This window comes from Rhinoderma darwinii, chromosome 5 (assembly GCF_050947455.1).
Source record: "Rhinoderma darwinii isolate aRhiDar2 chromosome 5, aRhiDar2.hap1, whole genome shotgun sequence".
Taxonomy (NCBI): Eukaryota; Metazoa; Chordata; class Amphibia; order Anura; family Rhinodermatidae; genus Rhinoderma; species Rhinoderma darwinii.
Window position 1 is genome coordinate 94,664,841 of NC_134691.1, and position 15,863 is coordinate 94,680,703.

Genomic DNA, 15,863 nt, shown 5'->3' on the forward strand with positions numbered 1-15,863 from the left:
CTCTTACCATAAAGCCATGAAGATTTTTTTTATCACACCAGCTATCATTTATGGCTAATTTTAAAACTGAAAAGGAAGCAAGGGCAGCCCGCCATCAAAAAATATATATTTTTGTCACTTTTGCTAGAGTTGCTTATCGGATGGTGATAGAGGTGGGGGGAGGGGGGGGGGGTAAACAAAGGCTTCATCCTCAATGTTGACAAAATAGCATATGACAGTGAAATGAAATATTGGAATGCACTATTATTCCCTATTAAGTGCATTTGTTTTACTTTATTCATTAGGATGGAATGCATAACCAATTCAATGTTTTGAACTTGTGTGAATTGATAAAATAGCGAAATTCAGCAATATCTGGGCTTAGCACAAGTGACAACTTCAACTTTCAATGCATCATGCTGTGTAGGATTTCTAGCCATAATAATAAAAAAAAAATAAAGTATTAATTTGTATTTCCTTTCCAATCTGTGACTTTTATCTTTTCTTAACGTACAGGCATAATGCACACTGTGATGTCACTGTACAGGGTTAATACACAGTGATGTTACAGCATAGAGATAATGCACACAGTGATGCCACAGTCCAGGGATAATCCATTCAGTAAGGTTACAGCACAGGGACCATACAAAATAAAGATGTCACTGTAGTTAGATAATGCACGCAGAAATGTAATAGTACAAAGATATTTCACACAATGATGTCAGAATAAAGGCATAATGTGCAAAGTGATGTCACATCACAGTGATATTGCAAACAGTGATGTCATAGCACAGGAATGATTTATACAATGATGTCACAGCACAGAAATAATGTATACAGTGATGCCACAGTACAGGTATAATGCACATTGTGCCATTTCAATAAACTGCATCCAATTTTCCATGCGCCCTCCCATCATCCATAGTCATCAGTAACTGCACCTCACCGCTGAGTGGAAGTGGGACTCCCTACTTGCTGGGCTCCATAGCAGCTGCTATGCCTGCTAACCTGGTAGTTATGTCCATGGAGGAAATACTGTCTAAGTGCAGCAGCAAGGCTTTCCTATAGCATTTCTGCTGCTGATGTACTTCAGATGATATCTAATGCTTAGTTGCAGCTTCTTCTTTTGCTTTGAGTTGCTGCCTTGTGTTTGCATGACAATGACATTAATATATAGTTCACTGTGATAGGGTTACCTTAAGCACATCATTCCTCATGAGGTATATGAGGTATATTTCATTCATATTTAATCTATTCCTATTAAGAAAATATGCAGGTAAAGAAAGACAGGAGTAAAAATTCCTACATAATTAATGTGGAAACCTAAGCGTACCTGGCAACTATGTGTATACCATATAACAGAGAAAATCCCACCAATACATTTCTGATCAGTTTAAACATTACTTTTTCTGTTATAAATTATTTTTACATATTTTACAGTGAAGGAAATAAGTATTTGATCCCTTGCAGATTTTGTAAGTTTGCCCACTGTCAAAGACATGAACAGTCTAGAATTTTTAGGCTAGGTTAATTTTACCAGTGAGAGATAGATTATATTTAAAAAAAAACAACAGAAAATCACATTGTCAAAATTATATATATTTATTTGCATTGTGCACAGAGAAATAAGTATTTGATCCCTTTGGCAAACAAGACTTAATACTTGGTGGCAAAACCCTTGTTGGCAAGCACAGCAGTCAGACGTTTTTTGTAGTTGATGATGAGGTTTGCACACATGTTAGATGGAATTTTGGCCCACTCCTCTTTGCAGATCATCTGTAAATCATTAAGATTTTGAGGCTGTTGCTTGGCAACTCGGATCTTCAGCTCCCTCCATAAGTTTTCAATGGGATTAAGGTCTAGAGACTGGCTAGGCCACTCCATGACCTTAATGTGCTTCTTTTTGAGCCACTCCTTTGTTGCCTTGGCTGTATGTTTCTGGTCATTGTCGTGCTGGAAGACCCAGCCACGAGCAATTTTTAATGTCCTGGTGGAGGGAAGGAGGTTGTCACTCAGAATTTGACGGTACATGGCTCCATCCATTCTCCCATTGATGCAGTGAAGTAGTCCTGTGCCCTTAGCAGAGAAACACCCCCAAAACATAATGTTTCCACCTCCATGCTTGACAGTGGGGACGGTGTTCTTTGGGTCATAGGCAGCATTTCTCTTCCTCCAAACACGGCGAGTTGAGTTAATGCCAAAGAGCTCAATTTTAGTCTCATCTGACCACAGCACCTTCTCCCAATCACTCAGAATCATCCAGATGTTCATTTGCAAACTTCAGACGGCCTGTACATGTGCCTTCTTGAGCAGGGGGACCTTGCGGGCACTGCAGGATTTTAATCCATTACGGCGTAATGTGTTACCAATGGTTTTCTTGGTGACTGTGGTCCCAGCTGCCTTGAGATCATTAACAAGTTCCCCCCGTGTAGTTTTCGGCTAAGCTCTCACCTTCCTCAGGATCAAGGATACCCCACGAGGTGAGATTTTGCATGGAGCCCCAGATCGATGTCGATTGACAGTCATTTTGTATGTCTTCCATTTTCTTACTATTGCACCAACAGTTGTCTCCTTCTCACCCAGCGTCTTACTTATGGTTTGTAGCCCATTCCAGCCTTGTGCAGGTCTATGATCTTGCCCCTGACATCCTTAGAAAGCTCTTTGGTCTTGCCCATGTTGTAGAGGTTAGAGTCAGACTGATTAATTGAGTCTGTGGACAGGAGTCTTTTATACAGGTGACCATGTAAGACAGCTGTCTTTAATGCAGGCAGCAAGTTGATTTGGAGCGTGTAACTGGTCTAGAGGAGGCTGAACTCTTAATGGTTGGTCGGGGATCAAATACTTATTTCTCTGTGCACAATGCAAATAAATATATATAATTTTGACAATGTGATTTTCTTTTTTTTTTTTTTCATATATAATCTATGTCTCACTGGTAAAATTAACCTAGCCTAAAAATTCTAGACTGTTCATGACTTTGACAGTGGGCAAACTTACAAAATCAGCAAGGGATCAAATACTTATTTCCTTCACTGTATATACTGATATTTACACACAGGATTAAAGTAATTCGAGTCACACCTGTAAAATAAAATGAAACCCTGTGGCAAAAAGACAATTTGGCATTTTTATGAATGCAATTGTGGAAGTTCCTGCCTGAACTTCGAACCCTTTTTCAACACTTGAGAGGTGTCATAAATAAGTACTACATGCGACGATAAAGCCGGCCACCATTTTCAAACAAAATATGAGAGCTACGACAGGTAAGAACAGTAGCTGCACTCTTTTCATTACCTTGGCATGTGCCATGTTTATGTACAGGGCTCATGCTGCATAGATGCTTAACCCCTTGGCAACATACAATGTACTAATGCATCGGATGTACGCAATCACCATATGGAGTGGGCTTAGTTGCTGAGCCGGAACCATACACGGTGGGCTTTGGCTGTTTTAAACAGCTGACACCCGCATGCAACGACCAGGTTTTACTCTGATCCTGGCCATTTAACCCCTCAGAAGCCATGATGAATAGTGACCGTGGCATCTGAGAGGTTAGAAAGAGAGAGGCTCATTGAGTTTAATGTGCTGTTATACTGTCATAACATGAGTGACTGGAGACTGGACACAAACTTGACACCAGTCGGTCAGAATTTGTTCAATTAATCAGTATACAAGCATTGATGTAAGGCAAATAAAACCAACATTTTCTTTAACCATCTGCATGAGAAAGTATTGGTTGACTGTCGATTAATTCCACTAAGATTATGTCTCCTTAGAACTGGATTGGACCTTACTGATTCAGATTTACCTGAATAGTTAATTATAAATACTGAAAGACAAACTCATGAGTGTATGTTCACACGGCCTATTTTCGGCCCGTAAACGCCCGAAAAACAGCTGAAAAATCGGAAGCAGAACGCCTCCAAACATCTGCCCATTGATTTCAATGGGAAAAATGGCATTCTGTTCCGATGGGATTCTGTTGAAAAACGGCCGCGTAAAAAAAGGCAGCGAAAAAGAAGTGCAGGTCATTTCTTAGGACGTTTTTGGAGCCGTTTTTCATGGTCTCTATTGAAAACAGCTCCAATAACGGCCGTAAAAAACCCAGCGAAAATTGCGAGTGGCTTAAAAAACTTCTGAAAATCAGGATCTGTTTTCCCTTGAAAACAGCTCCGTATTTTCAGAAGTTTTTGACTTAGCCTGTGAACATACCCTTAGGATTCCAAGCCAATGTCAGGAAACAGTACAGCCAGTGGCGGATTAAGTAGACCATAGGCCCTGGGCTGTTACCCAAACTTGGGCCCCCCTTCCGCACCGCCGCGCCGTAACTATTGTTAACACTACCTTTTTGGGCAAGCATTAACAAATGGGTGTTACGATTCCCCTTGTCACAGGGCTATGTCCCTATATACTGACAGTATCACACTGTTCTGGGACACATCCTCCTGACAAGGGGAATTGTCTATCAGTCCAGGAATGCAGAAAGACTTTTTGTGGAATAAAAGGATTTCCTATAAAAAAATATCCGTGACTCACAGGTGACTATTTCTCAGATTCTAGTAGTTTTTTTCCTCTTTTCTTCTCCATCCGGTCCAGAGCTCGTGACGACTTCTCCCGGCCAGAACCCATTTCTGCAGATTTGCCACTTAAATGTCTTCGGCTTCTCACTTTTCCAACATTTCCACACCTATAAACGAAAATAAAATTATCATGTTGCCACGCACTGTACCCCTAAATATAATAGCACCAAACACTGCGCGCCTGAATATAATAATACCATACACTGTAAAACACCACATACACACAGCCCCCTGTACATAGTGCCACACAGCCCCTGTAGATATTACACACCCCCATAGATAGCGCCACACACAGCCCCCTGTTGATATCACACATCCCCCTATAGCTAGCACGACACACATCCCCCTGTAGAGAGCGTTACACACAGCCCCCCATAGATAGCGCCATACAGCCTCCCTGTAGAGAGCGCCACACAGCCCTCCCCCTCTTGTAAATAGCGCCACAGAGCTCCCCCTGTAAAGAGTGCCACACACATACCGCTGTGAATAGCGCTACAAAGCCCCCCTTGTATATAGTGCTACACAGCCCTCCCCCTTTGCACATAGTGTCACACAGCGCTCCCCCTTGTTTATATTGTCACACAGCGCTCCCCCCCTTTGTATATGGGGCCACACAGCGCTCCCCCCTTGCATATAGGGCCACTTAGCGCTCCCCCTTGTATATAGGGCCACATAGCGCTCCTCCCTTGTATATAGTGCACACAGCGCTCTTTCCTTGTATATAGTACCACACAGCGCTCCCCTCCCTCCTTGTATATAGGGTCACACAGCACTCCCCCCTTGTATTTAGAGTCACAGAGCACTCCCCCTTGTATATAGTGTTACAGAACACTCCCCCCTTTGTATATAGGCCCACACAGCGCTACCCTCCCACTTGTATATAGGGCCATCCAGCACTCCCCCCTTGTATATGGTGTAACGGAGAACTTTCCCCCCTATGTATATAGTGTCACGGAACACTCCCACCCCCTCCTTGAATATATACACAACGCTACCTCCACTAAAAAAAAATAATATATTTTACTTACCTTGTACCGTGACGGCCGCTCCAGCTGGACGCATGTGAATCCTCCGGACTAAACGCATGTGCAGACCGGTGTCATGCAGTATCTCATCACGCCGGCCTGCGCAGGGAGTCTTCCCAGCGCCTTATAGGCTGCAGGCCTAACGTGACCTGCAGCCTATAATATTCATTTGTATCTGAGTCCTGAGGACTCAGATACAAATGAATCTGGCTGCCGCTAGTGCAGGGGCCCCCTCCGGTGCTAGCGACGCCACCGGGCATGAAGGGGCCCGTGCGGTCATGTGCGGTTTGGGCGGCCATGGGCCCCCTGGGAGGCTTGGCCCCCTGAACCGCCCTAATGATGATCCGCCACTGAGTACAGCACATCTAGAAATACATGCTTCTTACATTATCATTGTATTTTTGTGTCACTTACATTACACATGATATGACCATAGATAGTGGCATCAATGTGTTGTATTATAGATCAGATTATTACCATGGTGCAAACCAGTCCTAGGAGAGGTCCACATTCCTAGATACAACTAGGGTTGGACCAGCCCAGCAGAGGATCCTCAGATGGGCTTGGTTTAGACCATCATAACGGGCTCAGCCAAAACAAGGGCCATAAGGTCCAGTAGAGGACAACCTCATCTAATGTTGCCACAACAAGGGGATAGCCTCATCTAATGTTGGCAATAGAGTTGATCACTTATTTCTTGGAGGGGGTTTACTTTTTGAGTAACATCACCTATTAGTGCTTATTGAATATATGGCCTGTGAGGGCAAATATAACAGCAGAAGTTACAATATGAACAAGCACTTTTGTATAGCTGGAGTATGTAGTGTATCTCAATAATTTCCACTGGTGGGCCAAGGTACCCTAGTTCAACACTGGTTTATACAGATGAAACATGTGTTTTTAAGTTGTTACACCCATATATACTGAGCAGCCAAAAACTGCAAATTAAATCTTACAATACCTGTAGATAGATGGATGCATAGATAGATAGATAGATAGATAGACAGACAGACAGACAGACAGACAGACAGACAGACAGACAGACAGACAGACAGACAGACAGATAGATAGATAGATAGATAGATAGATAGATAGATAGATAGATAGATAGATAGATAGATAGATAGTAGATAGATAGATAGATAGATAGATAGATAGATAGATAGAGACAGACAGACAGCACACCAAAAAAATGGTGACAGCACACTGCGAACACTAATGCCACATAAGCCACTTAATATAAATAAATATGCATTACTGCTAAATCTACTTACAATAGTGTGTGAGCCCACCTGCCACGACAAGGCGACCTCTGAGGTGGGAACCTGCGCTGCACATACACCCAGAACTGGGACTAAGCCTACATATATCTGGGGATGGTAGATGGTAGATAGATAGATAGATGGATGGATGGATGGATGGATGGATGGATGGATGGATGGATGGATGGATGGATGGATGGATGGATGGATAGATAGATAGATAGATAGATAGATAGATAGATAGATAGATAGATAGATAGATAGATGATAGCAATTGTCCACGAGGAATAATATAGTTTTCTGAAATTGTCAATTTCAATCCATAACCAAATATTGTCTAATAAATGAATAATATAAACCTAGGCTGTAGTAGTGTATAGACTCTCAATTACCAGGCAGTCTTGAACCTTGGTGCTTGAGGGCATATTGAGAAACACAAGTATGGTTGAAAAAAAGAGAATTTCCTGCACTCAGTGGGTGGGTTGTCACACTGTTATATAGTTGCCCCCAAGGGAAGATGGCAGAACAAAATAGCAGAAGGATGGAATTAGAGTGACTTTAGCACAGATGAGCAAGTTTCTGCCGCTGGATCAGTGGAAATCACTGGCAGGACCCCACTCCAGGAGGCATGCAGCTATATGACAAATTCACCAGTCAATGTCTTTGCCACTAGTTCATGTGTGTGTGTGTGTGTGTGTGTGGGGGGGGGGGGGACAAGGATGATCAGGACATATTATGTAAGTGGCCAATATGTAGCTGTGAATGTATGATGAGGAATCATACAGTGAGTGTGGTCTGGAATTCTATCATTGTATCCCTGCAACTAATTACTCTGGAGGAACTTGTATATTCTAAGTGTTCTCAGAGCTTTGTCTCCCAATATAACCTTTACCATTTTTCAAGGTTCTGCAGGTGTAAAACGACTTATAATAACGATCTGACTAATATGATTTTTGATGTGTAACTTTAATGGCTAACCTTATCACAACTGCAGGGCATTTCATGAGTGCTCAGCTGTAAAGAGCCGTGATTTATAGGGATAACAGGAGAAATAAGGATGTGATTCTCAAAGGAAACTTAAACAAATGGCATGAGAGGAGATTTTTTTTTCCCCTTTTGACTAGTACGGGATGTTCAGTTATTTTATGAGCATTATCCTGCTCATGCCTTACCTCCAAGTTATTGTGACGTGATTATGGGTAGATGCTAGATCCATTAAAATAGATTACACCTGGATGTATGCAGCATGCTTGAAATATGTCACAGTTCATTTTTCTTCTTTTCTGTTTTGGGTGAAGAATTCGATCCAATAAGAAGATGTTGTTATTAGTTGGAGGACTGCCGCCTGGACCCGACAGACTGCCCAGTAACCTGGTTCAATACTATGATGATGAAAAGAAGACGTGGAAAATACTCACAAGTAAGTTACTTGGCATCTAGTACACATAGAGATATAGCAGAACTGTATATATACTGAATAAATGATAATTGTATTAAAGGGAACCTGTCACGTTGAAAATGCAGTCTGAACTGCGGGTAGCATGTTATAGAGCAGGAGGAGTTACGCAGGTTAACCCTTTCATGACCAAGGGTCATTGATACCCCTGTGTCCAGGTCAAATTTTGGATCGCTGTGAGCAGATCAGAGGGCTATAAGGCTATATTCACACGATGTGAAAAAAAGGGCAGTTAACAATGGATCAACTGTCAGTTTTTCATGTCTGTTTTGCATCAACGTGTCTCAAAATTTGAATCCATTTCCCGACCATCTGACCGGTTTTCACCGTCCATTTTTCATAGACGTTAAAAAAATTGATGAATTTTATTCGTTAGGGTTTCTTTTGTCGCAGCCACCTGAAAACACCACAGTGTCCATGTAGATAGTGACGCAATACCACTGTGAATAGTGCCACCTTGCCCAGTGTAGATAGTGCCAGTGCCCACATAGATAGTGCCCACTGTAAATAGTGCCACAGTGCCCACATAGTGCCACAGTATCCAATGTAGATAGTGCCCACATAGTGCCACACACAGTGCCTATGTAGATAGTGCCACAGTGTCCCCTGTAGGTGGTCCCCATATAATGCCACAGTGCTCATGTAAATAGTGCCACACCCCCTGTATATAGCACCCCCTGTAGACAGCACCACACCCCCTGTAGACAGCACCACAACCCCTGTAGATAGTGCCACCCCCTGCAGATAGCGCCACCCCCTGTAGATAGCACCATCCCCCTGCAGATAGAGCTACCCCCCTGCAGATAGCACCTCCCCCTGCAGATTGCACCATCCCCTTGTAGATAGTGCCACCCCCCTGTAGATAGCGCCACCCCCTGTAGATAGCAACCTCCCATCTGTAGATAGCGCCACCCCCTGCAGATAGCGCCTCTTCCCTGGTATATAGTGCCTTTCCCCCTTTATATATCAGCACCCCCCCCCCCCCATGTAATTGGCACCCCTTTCCTGTAACTAGCACCACTGTAGCTCCCTGTAGGAGTTTAATCCATCTGGCCGGGGATTCTACTCCTAGAGGGAGGCCCTGATGTCTCTGTCCATATATAGACAGTGACGTTAGGGGCTAACTCTAAAAGCGGAATCCCCTGCCTCAACGTCGGCAGCGCTGCGGCTGGGGATTCCGCTCCAGGAGTAGCCCGATGTCACTGTCCCTATATGGATAATGATGCCAGGGGCTTCTCCAGTATCGGAATCCCCGGCACAGAGCGATCTGACACCGGGGATTCCACTTCTAGAGAGAGCCGCTGACGTCACTGTCCATATGTGGATAGTGACACCAGGGGCTTCTCCAGTAGCGGAACCCCTGGCACAGAGCGATCTAACACCGGAGACTCCGCTCCTTGAGAGAGCCTCTGATATCACTGTCCAAATGGACAATGGGAGTTTAGGTGGTGCTATCTACAAGGGGGGTAGATATTACAGGGGGGCACTATTTACAGCAAGGATGGAGAGATGTCGGGTGCTCCCTCTAGGAGGGGAACCCTAAAGAGATCTGGTGACGTTACTGTCCATATATGGATAGTGACACCAGGAGCTTCTCCAGTAGTGGAATCCCCAATCAGAGTGTCGGCCGGGGATTTCGCTCCTAGAGAGAGCCCCTGATGGTGGACAGTGACACAGAGCGATCTGACACCGGAGATTCGGCTTCTAGAGGGAGCTTAGGTAGCGCTATCTACAGGGGGTTGTGTGTGGTACTATCTACAGTGGGGCGTGTAGTCCTGGGCTCTTAAAGCCCCGGCAGACATTGGAGTTCAGCGCTGCTCACACTGAATCAGCACTGCACTCATTAGTCTCCGTTCAAGGCTGTCAACATTTATACACGTGGCAACTGCACGGGGCATCGGCAGTTGGAACGTATATAGCCGTATGGCAGTCGTGAAGGGGTTAAATTATATAGCGGTGTGTGTGAAAAGATTCAGTAGAACTTGTGATTTATCTATCTAGAACTCTGCTTATTCTGGGATTAGGAGTCCAGTGGGCGGTCTCACTCAATGATTTACAGCTATCCTTGTATGCACACTTATACAGGGAGGGCTGCTCACTGGACTCCTAATCCTAGAATGAGCAGAGGTCTACATCAATAAATTACAAGTTCTAGTGAATCTTTTCCCACAACATTATATTTCAATATTCAGAAAATCCTACTGTTCTATAACATGCTGCCCGCAGATAGGACTAACAGGTTTCCTTTAAAGGGGTTGTCCACCTTCTGTCAACTGATGACCTATCCACCGGATAGATCATCAGTATGTCATTGGTGCGGGTCCTACACACGGACCCCGCACCGATAAGCCGCTCCGGTGGCCTGCGGGCACCGGATGTTGTGCCACATAATGCTATGTACGGAGCCCGGAAGCAGTTGGCTCAGTACATAGAATAGAGGCCGTGCTGCAGAACTGCAGCTCTGCTCCTATTCACTTGACTAGGAGCAGAGCTGCAGTACTGCTGCTCGGCTGCTATTCCGTGACCGGAGCCAACTGCTTCTGGCTTGTACGTCCAGTGCACGGAGGCATCGGACCAGCTGATCTGTGTGGAGCCCGGGTGTCGGACGCCCACAGATGATGTACTGATGATCTATCCGGTGGACAAAAGTCCTGACGGACTCCCTTTCAATTCCTATGTCTATACCTTAATCAGATTTTGACTCATTTACACTTTCTGTTCTCAATTCAGATACTTGTTACAGATTTAATTCCTGATCACTTTATTCCTGCTTAGGAAAATGTATGTGTTTAAGCAACGAACATGTTTTGCTTTTTATGTATATACATTATGTATATATAAGCAAACATTTTTGTGATCAAACTCTAGATAATATTTACATGTGATATGGAATATTTTACTTCATCTTATCTAAGCAAATATTTATTAGAATCAGTGTGTCATTTAAGAAAACCAATGCAATGTTAGTGTATAGTATATGGGGAATCGCCTGCAGCAATCAATTAGATTGTAACTTTTTATTGTGTCGTTTTAAAATTAGCAATAAGCATCATAATGATTACTATGATTAGCTTTTTCCCTGTGTTAGGATTCATGTATACATTCTGCATTATTATACAATAACACGAGGATAGAATTTGCAGTGGGTTAGGCTCAAGAATGTTGGAGAGTCAAGTGTACTGTGTTGTATCTAGTTTGACATCTCAGGTGTTTTCTCATCATAGCAAGTTATGACATATGGCTATGCCATCATTTTCTGATGGGTGGAGGTCTGACTGCAGCAAGTACAAGTCTGTAGGCTGGCACATCAAGTCCCTACTGCTCCGTAGTACAGAGCCGTAGGCACTTTGTGTGTGTAATGTACTCACCTCGCTGTGGTCCAGCGCCAGTCTCTCGGTAAGGCTGGCAAAGATGTTGGGTGGTGAATTCACAGACCACACAGTCGCCCGACTTGTTACAGAGCTGGGCGCTCTATTTAAATCCCATTCACGATGGCCTCAGTTCCAGTTATGTTTGTTCCCTAACTAGGTTTAGCTATAGCCTTATCTTGAACTTAAACTTTATAGTGACCTGTTTCTGTCCCTGACTACTCTCTTGAATAACCCGTGTACTGCAAGCGCAGCTCTGCTATATCACTATTACTGGACCCTGGATTGCCTGACACCCTCCTGAATACTGCTTCTGTATCGTGCACATGGCTCTGTTAGATTCCTGTTACTGAACCCTTAACTTTAACTCTGCTACGTGATTATATTAGTATGTGTTATCGACTTTTACGGCTGTTACCCGTAGAACCATATCGCCTGTGGATAGGTGATACGTTGTTGTAGTGGGACAACCTTTTTAATGACCACATTTTTCTACCATTGACACAGTCAGAAACATGGCTAACCAACACAGCACTGCAATAAAATGGGAAGTTCCCACAGAGGAGCAACATAGGTCTAAACTGTCTTGACCATTGGGAATATGAGTGGAGGAGAGTTGAATATTGGGCTTAATTTCAGACATATGACATATTTTCCACCTTCTGACAACTGATGACCGATCCACAGGATAGGTCATCAGTACATGATCTGTGTCCGACACCCGGGCCCCGCACAGATCAACTGGTCCGGTGCCTCCGTTCACCGGACGTACATGCCGGAAGCAGTTAGCTCCGGCCACGGCCAAGTGAATAGGAGCGGACCTGCAGTTCTTCAGCACGACCGCTATGTTATGTACAGAGCCAACTGCTTCCGGCTCAGTACATAGCTTTATGTGCCATAACATCCGGTGCCGGCAGGCCACCGGAGCGGCTTATTGGTGCGGGGTCCGATGATATACTGGTGGATAGGTCATCAGTTGTCAGAAGGTGGTTAGATTGCATTGCGTATAAGCTGAGATGTGTGTTTATCCTGAGTATTATTGTATGTACTGTATATGGAATAATATATACTGTATATGGTAGAATACAAAAAAAGCCTACTTTTTTTGATTGTGAAGAATATAAATACACATAATTCAAAGTTTTAAGGTTGGATTACACACAAAACAATCTCCATTGCTATGCTTTTGTAGAAAGCAGATACGATCCCCTGGCTGCCCAGTGACATAGAAAAACCACAGATCTCAGGTGAAATGTGAAATGTTACTGAGACTATAGGGAAAACACTGACATTGCCCACAGTGTTACAGCAGTTGTTCCATAACTTGGAGCACTGACCGCTCTTGTTCCCCAGAGATCAGGTATCATCCTCCTTATGAGATGACTAGAACACAGTGTTACGAATAAGCGCTCTTTTTCTTGTAGGAAACAGAATAAATAATTGCATCTCTCACTTAACATGTAAAAAGTCAATGTTGAAGCACCCTTTGAACTAAGCATAATGGAAGCACATTCCACGAGTAAACAATGTGTTCATAGGGATAGTACATATAACATTATTTAAATATAATTATAACATCCGTCAAGAACAGTGCTGCTGTAAGTGCATCCCTTTTACCAGACAGAAAGGTTAATGCGCTATGTCAATTGCATATGTAGTTATTTAATTGTGACTAGGACATGATGCGGGGCTTGTTTATGGACGGCTATTTCATGTATCTGCATCACACTACCCTTTTGCCAGTCTTGTTCATACTTCTAAATGTTACATTTCTATCAATGTTATTCTGTGTGGAAGGGACTACACCAACCAACATAAGGGGAAGCACTTTCATATTGTATATACACTACCGTTCAAAAGTTTAGGGTCACTTAGAAATTTCCTTATTTTTGCAAGAAAAGCACAGTTTTTTTCAATGAAGATAACATTAAATTAATCAGAAATACACTCTATACATTGTTAATGTGCTAAATGACTATTCTAGCTGCAAACGTCTGGCAATATCTACATAGGTGTATAGAGGCCCATTTCCAGCAACCATCACTCCAGTGTTCTAATGGTACATTGTGTTTGCTAACTGTGTTAGAAGGCTAATGGATGATTAGAAAACACTTGAAAACCCTTGTGCAATTATGGTAGCACCGCTGTAAACAGTTTTGCTCTTTAGAAGAGCTATAAAACTGACCTTCCTTTGAGCTAGTTGAGAATCTGGAGCATTATATTTGTGCGTTCGATTAAACTCTCAAAATGGCTAGAAAAAGAGAGCTTTCATGTGAAACTCGACAGTCTATTCTTCTTCTTAGAAATGAAGGCTATTCCATGCGAGAAATTGGCAAGAAACTGAATATTTCCTACAACGGTGTGTACTACTCCCTTCAGAGGACAGCACACACAGGCTCTAACCAGAGTAGAAAGAGAAGTGGGAGGCCCCGCTGCACAACTGAGCAACAAGACAAGTACATTAGAGTCTCTAGTTTGAGAAATAGACGCCTCACAGGTCCTCAACTGGCAGCTTAATTAAATAGTACCCGCAAAACGCCAGTGTCAACGTCTACAGTGAAGAGGCGACTCCGGGATGCTGGCCTTCAGGGCAGAGTGGCAAAGAAAAAGCCATATCTGAGACTGGCTAATAAAAGGAAAAGATTAATATGGGCAAAAGCACACAGACATTGGACAGAGGAAGATTGGAAAAAAGTGTTATGGACAGACGAATCGAAGTTTGAGGTGTTTGGATCACACAGAAGAACATTTGTGAGACGCAGAACAACTGAAAAGATGCTGGAAGAGTGCCTGACGCCATCTGTCAAGCATGGTGGAGGTAATGTGATGGTCTGGGGTTGCTTTGGTGCTGGTAAAGTGAGAGATTTGTACAAGGTAAAAGAGATTTTGAATAAGGAAGGCTATCACTCCATTTTGCAATGCCATGCCATACCCTGTGGACAACGCTTGATTGGAGCCAATTTCATCCTACAACAGGACAATGACCCAAAGCACATCTCCAAATTATGCATGAACTATTTAGGGAAGAAGCAGGCAGCTGGTATTCTATCTGTAATGGAGTGGCCAGCGCAGTCACCAGATCTCAACCCCATAGAGCTGTTGGGGGAGCAGCTTGACCGTATGGTACGCAAGAAGTGCCCATCAAGCCAATCCAACTTGTGGGAGGGGCTTCTGGAAGCATGGGGGGAAATTTCTCCCAATTACCTCAGCAAATTAACAGCTAGAATGCCAAAGGTCTGCAATGCTGTAATTGCTGCAAATGGAGCATTTTTTGCCGAAAGCAAAGTTTGAAGGAGAAAATTATTATTTCAAATAAAAATCATTATTTCTAACCTTGTCAATGTCTTGACTATATTTTCTAGTCATTTTGCAACTCATTTGATAAATATAAGTGTGAGTTTTCATGGAAAACACAAAATTGTCTGGGCGACCCCAAACTTTTGAACGGTAGTTTACTTGTCTAGAAAGAAATTCCTTGGATAGTATTTCAGGTCAATTTTGACAGTGTTAAGGGAGAACCTTCAAAATGGGAATATAAAAACCCCTCTGGTGTGTTTTCTAAAGTTACATTATTTTTTTAATTATTTCCCAAATTTCCTGAAGGTGCAGACAGGCTGTATAAATCATGTTTTTACTCTTGGTGCTGAGGACAATGCCTACTGTCTTTCAATAAAATAATATGTACACCACCCAACATTTGAATCTCTATTTGATGGATATTTTAAGACTTGCCCGCAATCTACCCATGAATGTCCATAAAATAACCCAGGAACACCCACTCCGGGCCACATTTGCATAAGCACCGCTCCCTTTGCTGTCCATTTAATGGGACAATCCCACGTAAAACAAGGCATGATTATGCAATATAATATAGTGTGACTCTTTAATCATGATCCCATCAATGTAAATATACTAAGTCCTTATTTTATTAAAATAGGATATGAACATTGATATAGATTATGACATTGATAACTTTCGAGATTACACATAATTTACAGGTTCCATACACTTCTACGGTAGCTGTATCGTGGCCCCATACAACTCAGATGTTGTACAGAGCTGTAATACAGCCATGTGTATGAGCCTTTAAGGGTTATTCCCACTACGGGATATGTCATAAATGTCTGATAGATGCGGGTCCCAGTTCTGGGACCTGCACCTATCTGTATATACAGAAAAGGGGGTTGCCCAAC

The 15,863-nt window shown here is 43.0% G+C and overlaps 1 protein-coding gene across 1 annotated transcript in view; it reads left to right on the forward strand.

The window, feature by feature from the left end:
- The window catches only part of KLHL14 (kelch like family member 14), a 78,142-nt gene that overhangs the window by 13,560 nt on the left and 48,719 nt on the right, over positions 1-15,863 (forward strand). Inside the window, exon 3 of the mRNA XM_075826304.1 lies at positions 8,145-8,266. Within this exon, the coding sequence (XP_075682419.1) occupies positions 8,145-8,266 (122 nt within the window). The remainder of the gene's footprint in view (positions 1-8,144; positions 8,267-15,863) is intronic.